General features: G+C 60.0%; 1 protein-coding gene across 1 annotated transcript; it reads left to right on the top strand.

Annotated features, from left to right (window-relative positions):
* Positions 1-393: 393 nt before the first annotated feature.
* LOC135586958 (premnaspirodiene oxygenase-like) lies at positions 394-2,240 on the top strand. The gene is made up of 2 exons (XM_065133323.1): positions 394-1,381; positions 1,463-2,240. Exons 1-2 carry the CDS (start codon positions 485-487, stop codon positions 2,084-2,086), a joined length of 1,521 nt encoding a protein of 506 aa, XP_064989395.1. The 5' UTR covers positions 394-484; the 3' UTR covers positions 2,087-2,240.
* Positions 2,241-7,451: the final 5,211 nt, after the last annotated feature.

Raw genomic sequence — 7,451 nt, 5'->3', positions numbered from 1 at the left:
AGTACTAATTAAATTAAAGGTTAAAAGTGAAAGTAATAATAACATCTTTTTGTGTCATTACCAAGTCCAGAGGGTTTCTCCATTGCATTAGAGGTGGAAGCATCTGAATCGTGGAGGTCTGGGCTGCCTACCCTGCTTCTATGTTGCATCCCTCTCTGTATCTCCTTAAGAGACCGACACCGACATATCTATCTGCTGGATAGATAGTCGACATTGGAGATCCAACCCTATCCGCATCGTCTGTATTTGCCGATAATGACTTGCACTTTGATACGGATGGATGCAACCCACAGAGATTGTTTCTGATCGATGCGTAGCCAAAAGTTTTGTGAGCTGGACACGGCAACCAGTTTCCATGTTTGACACTGAGGTTTACTGAGTATCTTAAAATCTTCCGTACACAGCACCATGCGATCGCCCCAACCATTATAAGATGCCCAAAAATTGCTTTTGACGCAGGTGTCTTCACCTTCGCATCCACTTCATGGATCTGCTTCAACTCCCTTCCATGCCCATCTTCCTCTGCTCCCTCCTCTTCTTCCTCGTCTTGACGAAGAAATGTGTCGCCAAGTTCAAAGGCCCAAACGCCAGACTTCCCCCCGGCCCTTGGAATCTCCCTCTCATCGGAGGCATGCACCACCTGGTCGGGCAGCTGCCCTTCCGCGCACTCCGCCACCTCGCTCGCAAGCACGGCCCCCTCATGCTCGTCAGGATCGGCCAGGTGGACGTTGCGGTCGCTTCCTCACGCGAAGCCGCCGAGGAGATCTTACAGAAACATGGTGACAACTTCGCTTCCCGTCCCGCGCTCGCCGCAACGCAGATCGTTCTCTATGGCGCCTCCGACATCGGCTGGTCCCCCTTCGGCCCTTACTGGAAACAGATGCGCCGGCTCTGCTTCACGGAGCTGCTCGGCGGCAAGCGCACCCGATTCTTCTCCTCCATCAGGACGGAACTGACCCATGAGCTGATGAGAGACATCTCCAAGTCGGGAACAGCACCCGTCAACCTCAGCGACAAGCTGTTCCGTCTTGCCAACGCCATCACCTGCCGAGCGGCGTTCGGTAAACACCGTGAGCATCGAGAGTGTTTCGTCTCGATCGTCAAGGATACGTTCCATGTCCTAGGAGGTTTCTGCTTGGCCGACACGTTTCCGTCGCTCAAGTTCCTTGACGTCCTCACCGGTGTCATGTCACACATGCACCGGCTTCACCATCAGATTGATGAGGTCCTAGACGAGATTCTCAAGGAGCACCAGGATGATGCCGTCACGGACGACGATGGTGGGCGAGTGGAGGACTTGGTCGACGTGCTGCTGAGGCTTAAGGACGATCCGCAGCTGGAAATTCCCTTGACGATGGACAATATAAAGGCTGCGATACTGGTGAGGCCGGATCAACTCCTGTCATACTAATGCTAATCAAGTATTATTGTGTAACGATCTCGTCGTCCTTGACGCGCGCAGGACATGTTCGTGGCGGGCACCGAGACCTCATCGACCGTCGTTGAATGGGCCATGTCGGAGCTGATCAGGCACCCCTGGATCATGGAGAGAGCGCACAAGGAAGTGAGGGAAGCTCTGAAAGGAAAGAACAGGGTCGAAGAGAGTGACATGGATAAGCTAAACTACATGAAGCTAATTATCAAAGAGACGCTAAGGCTTCACCCATCACTCCCGCTGTTACCAAGATTATGCAGGGAGACCTGCGAAGTGATGGGCTACAAGATAGAAGCCGGCACTCGCGTCTTCGTCAATGCATGGGCGATCTGCAGGGATCCGCAGTACTGGGACGACGCCGAGAGCTTCAAGCCGGAGAGGTTCGAGAGGAGTTCCATAGATTTCAAGGGATTCGACTTCGAGTACTTGCCGTTCGGAGCTGGCCGAAGGATCTGCCCGGCGATCGAGTACGGGCTGACCGTGGTGGAGCTCGTCCTGGCTAATCTCCTCTTCCACTTCGACTGGAAGATGCCCAATGGAATAAAACCCGAGGAGCTCGACATGCGTGAGAAGATGGCACTACTTGTACCAAGGCAAACCGAGCTAAAGTTGCTTGCTACTTCAAGAATTCCTATCCCCGCTACTATCTGAAAGTTGGCAGGAATCAGATGATTAGTACGTGAAAAGTATGTGTGCTGGTATTCATATGTTTCTTTGGCTTTGCTGCAGATCCGTTTAATGGAAACTCGGTGATGTATGTATAATATTTACTTGGTAATGGTTTAAGTTTGTGAGTTGTTAAGAACGTATGTATGCATAACATCTTCATATAATTGAAGTTGTCACATACGAGCCCTTCAAATCCCATGGAACATTATCTGATGTTGTCTCCCGTGGAGGCTTCCACAAATTGACGCGGCCTTCTTCTTCCATTTCTTTGGAAATCGAAGTAGTTAACCTTACTATTATTGAATTATTTGATCAATCAAATTTCTAACAGAGTGTTTTTCTGGAAGAAGGAAAGCGACTATTTGATCGATTAGGCATCACGATGCAAAATGGTGAGGAGGCATTGGTAAACGCGAGACGACGATCTCCCCTGCCCATGGAAACGGTGAGTACTAACGCTGTACGTGAGTGAGCGTTCGAAAGTGCACATCCAACGCAGCCCGTACAGCGTTCGAAAGTGCACATCCAACGCAGCCAATACGCTAAGCAATCACTGTCCGCGTCGTGTTCGATGCTTTTCCAATGTTGAGCGAGAGACTTAATTTGTGAGCTTCCTGGAATCCGGACGAGAAGCAGCAGCAATTACCCAAGACTTGATCGGAAGGCCAGAGATAAGAGATCGCTTTTGGGGTTATCCGAACTTGTCAGATGCTCCATCCCCATTACTCTTACCTTGACCATCACAGGTCCAAAAGCCGAGAAGACGACGAAACCAGCGTGCCACGTTCAGCGAATGCTGTGTGAAGATAAGGTCAAATTTGCGTTTTATTGAAATTTATGATATGATTTCCCGTATAAATCTGATTAAAATCGAGTACTGGATTAAGTAAGAAATCGTGAAATTAAGTCCTACACTATGGGTTCGTGAAGGATGATGAGGCATCTTTAGTTAATTACATTTGTAGTGCCAAACTATTTTGGACTCTTCAGAGGTATAGCAAAATAAATAGAGGCAAATGTTCTTATCAACGACCGATGAACGAACTATAGGGGTTTTCTTTTTCTTTTGAAATAAATTAATATATATTTCTTTCCTTTATTACTTCAGCTCTTGTTTTATATGTGTATATTGGTGTTTGGATTTCCCTATTTCTCTTTTGTTTATCCACAGACGATATCGAATCGATTAATTCTCCCCAACGATTCTTAGCTAAAAGTTTTGGAGTCGAGCGAGCAGCAAACTATTCACGTATACAGACAGACAGATATCGTCAGCCTGGCAGAGCAAGAAATTTCTGGAGAGACTACGAGTTTGACAGAGCATGGAAGAACACGACATAAAAATGGAAAGCAATGGCCAAACTTGGTCACGCGGACACACAGAGTTGAGTACTCGATGGAACAGCAGCTTCAGCTCGCTTCCATCTTCGTCTTCATCTGCTGCCTCCTCTTCCTGCTCGACTGGATGAACAAAGGATTCACCAAGTACAAAGGCCGAAATCCAAAACCTCTGCCCGGCCCATGGAATCTGCCGTTCATCGGCAGCATGCACCACATGGTCGGGCAGCTCCCTTTCCGAGCGCTCCGCGAGCTGACCCGCAAGCACGGCCCTCTCATGCTCGTCAGAATCGGCCAGGTAGACTATGCGGTTGCCTCCTCACGTGAAGCCGCCGAGGAGATTGATATGGCAAAAAATGGCAGACCCAGCACAGCCGGACGAGATAGAAGCAGGTAACGGTTGAAGCTCGCCCATACCCTGCGATCCCCCGATCTCCCACGCAACCCCCTGAGCGACACACTGCCCGAGGCTCTCCATACCCTGCATCAGCTCGGCCTCCCACACAACCCCAGCGGTAACATCAAACCCCCTCTATAAATGCCCCTGAACTCTCAAGAGAAGGGGGAGAGGAACTCACTCGGACACAACACTCAGAGGCTCTTCTTCTGCCTCATCCACAATCCCCTCCACATCCTTCTCTAACTTGATCGTCGGAGGGGTCGGGCCGAGCTCCTGGCCCGACCTGTGTGCAGGTGCAAGACGGTGTTGCCTCTTCCCGAAGCTGCGGCGGAGCTGCCTCCCGACCCGAGCCGCCGACCCGAATCGCCGACCCGAGCTGCCTCCCGAACCGACCGGGCGACCCGACCGGGCGACCCGACCTGCCGAACCGACCTCCCGACCCGAGCCGCCGAGCTCGGCTGCCGGGAGACCTCGAGGAGCGCCCCCACGGAGATCGCCGCCTTCCGGACCCGAACCAAGCCGCGACGGCCCCGAGGCCACGGCTAAAAAAGTTACTTACCGTAACATAATGGCGCTAGAAGGAGGGCCTGGAATGACGGTACGTTAGCTTTCTCCTTAGTTGCTCCACTGCAGCCGACCTGCACCCCAGCAGCAGCGACTTCTGGGGTCGGTCTCGGCTTCTCGGCCCCACGCGCGCGGCCAGCCCGCGCGCCTCGGCCTCTCGGTCCCACGCGCGCCTCACGCGCGGCCAACCCGCGCGCGTCACGCGCGGCCAAAACCGCCCGCGTCCCACGCGCGCGGCCAAACCACCCGCGTCCCACGCGCGCGGCCAAACCGCCCGCGTCTCATGCGCGCGGCCAGCCCGACCGCGCCGCGCGTCTCGGCCACTCGGCCCCACGCGCGCGGCCAGTCCGACCGCGCCGAGCGTCTCGGCCACTAGGCCCCACGCGCGCGGCCATCCCGACCGCCTCGGCCCCTCGGCCTCTCGGTCCCACGCGCGCCTCACGCGCGGCCAAACCGCCCGCGTCCCACGCGCGCGGCCAAACCGCCCGCGTCTCATGCGCGCGGCCAGCCCGACCGCGCCGAGCGTCTCGGCCACTCGGCCCCACGCGCGCGGCCAGCCCGACCGCGCCGAGCGTCTCGGGCACTCGGCCCCACGCGCGCGGCCATCCCGCGCACCTCGGCTCCTCGGTCCCACGCGCGCGACCAGCCCGCGCGTCTCGGCCACTCGGTCACGCGCGTGGCTCGGCCACAAGCGCCTCCACCCCTCGGCCCCACGCGCGCGGCCAGCCCGACCGCGCCGAGCGTCTCGGGCACTCGGCCCCACGCGCGCGGCCATCCCGCGCACCTCGGCTCCTCGGTCCCACGCGCGCGACCAGCCCGCGCGTCTCGGCCACTCGGTCACGCGCGTGGCTCGGCCACAAGCGCCTCCACCCCTCGGTCCCACGCGCGCCTCCCACGCGGCCAACCCGCGCGCATCACGCGCGGCCAAACCGCCCGCGTCTCATGCGCGCGGCCAGCCCGACCGCGCCGCGCGTCTCGGCCACTCGGCCCCACGCGCGCGGCCAGCCCGACCACGCCGAGCGTCTCGGCCACTAGGCCCCACGCGCGCGGCCATCCCGCGCGCCTCGGCTCCTCGGTCCCACTCGCGCGGCCAGCCCGACCGCGCCGAGCGTCTCGGCCACTCGGCCTCATGCGCAGCCAGCACGCTGCCTCGCTGCCTCGGCCACGCGGCCTCATGCGCAGCCAACACGCAGCCTCGCTGGCTCGGCCACTCGGCCTCATGCGCGGCAAACACGCTGCCTTGCCGCCTCGCTGCCTCAGCCGCGCGGCCTCATGCGCAGTCAGCACGCAGCCTCGCTGCCTCGGCCACTCGGCCTCATGCGCGGCAAACACGCTGCCTTGCTGTCTCGCTGCCTCGGCCACTCGGCCTCATGCGCAGCAAGTAGCACGCTGCCTAGTAGCCTCGCTGCCTCGGCCACTCGGCCTCGCGCGCAGCTAACACGCTGCTTCACTGTCTCGGCCACTCGGCCTCATGCGCAGCCGGCACGCTGCCATACTGCCTCGCTGCCTCGGCTCCTCGGCCTCACGCGCAGCCAGCAAGCAGCCTCGCTGCCTCGGCCACTCGGCCTCATGCGCAGCCGGCACGCTGCCTTACTGCCTTGCTGCCTCAGCTCCTCGGCCCCATGCGCAGCAAGCAGCCCGTGCCTCGGCCCCTCGGCCTCATGCGCAGCAAGCAGCCCGTGCCTCGGCCCCTCGGCCTCATGCGCAGCCAGCACGCTGCCTCGGCCCCATACGCAGCAAGCAGCCCGCTGCCTCGGCTCCTCGGCCTCACGCGCAGCCAGCAAGCAGCCTCGCTGCCTCGGCCACTCGGCCTCATGCGCAGCCGGCACGCTGCCTTACTGCCTTGCTGCCTCAGCTCCTCGGCCCCATGCGCAGCAAGCAGCCCGTGCCTCGGCCCCTCGGCCTCATGCGCAGCCAGCACGCTGCCTCGGCCCCATACGCAGCAAGCAGCCCGCTGCCTCGGCTCCTCGGCCCCATGCGCGGCCAGCCCGCCGCCTGCGCGCCTCAGCGTGCCTCTTGGCTCACGGTTAGCCTCAGCCTGACCCCCTCTTCTTTGCATTCGCACGGCTCGGTCGTAGACGGCCTGAGCCCACCTCAGCACGGCCTGCCCGCTTGAACGGTGTCCCTCGGTCGCAGCCTGCCTGCACCGAGCACCTCGGCAACTCCCTGCCGAAATCCCACCTCAGCGCGGCCTGCCTGCCTGAGCGGTGTACCTTGGTCGCAGCCTGCATGCACCGAGCACCTCGGCAACTCTCTGTCGAAATCCCACCTCAGCGCGGCCTGTCCGCCTGAGCGGTGTCCCTCGGTCGCAGCCTGCCTGCATCGAGCACCTCGGCCAATCTCTGCCGAGAAACACCTCGGCGCGGCCCGACCGTCTGTCGTGTTCCTCGACCGCGTGGTGCCCAAGGCCACGTCCTCGCGTCCTGCCCGCCTGATCGTGCTACTCGGCCGCATGGCCCTCGCGACCACGCCTGCGCGATCTACTCGCCTGCGTCGTGCTCCTCGGCAGCATGATGACCGAGATCACACCTGCGCGGCCTGCCCGCCTGCGTCGTGCTCCTCGCTTCCATCATCCCCGAGACACACCTGCCCGACCAGATCGCCTGCGTCGTGCTCCTTGGCTCCATGTTCCCGAGACAGACCAGCGCCGCCAGTACGCCCGCGTCGTGCCCCTCGGCTCCATAAACCCCGAGACACGGCTGCACGGCCAGTCTGCCCGCGCCGAACTCCACGGCCCTATCCACCTGGTTCACGCCCCTCGGCCGCGGCTTACCTGCACCAGCTCCATGCTTGCCAAGCCCACCACCGCGGTCACAGCCTGCCTGCACCGAGCACCTCGGCAACTCTCTGTCGAAATCCCACCTCAGCGCGGCCTGTCCGCCTAAGCGGTGTCCCTCGGTCGCAGCCTGCTTGCACCGAGCACCTCGGCCAATCGCTGCCGAGATCTACCTCGGCACGGCTTGTCCGCCTCTATCGTGTACCTCGGCTGCATGGTGCCCGAGTCCACGTCCTCGCGTCCTGCCCGCCTGCGTCGTGCTACTCGGT

This window comes from Musa acuminata, chromosome BXJ2-11 (genome assembly GCF_036884655.1).
Source record: "Musa acuminata AAA Group cultivar baxijiao chromosome BXJ2-11, Cavendish_Baxijiao_AAA, whole genome shotgun sequence".
NCBI classification, from domain to species: Eukaryota; Viridiplantae; Streptophyta; class Magnoliopsida; order Zingiberales; family Musaceae; genus Musa; species Musa acuminata.
This window is presented reverse-complemented; position numbering and strand designations above follow the sequence as displayed.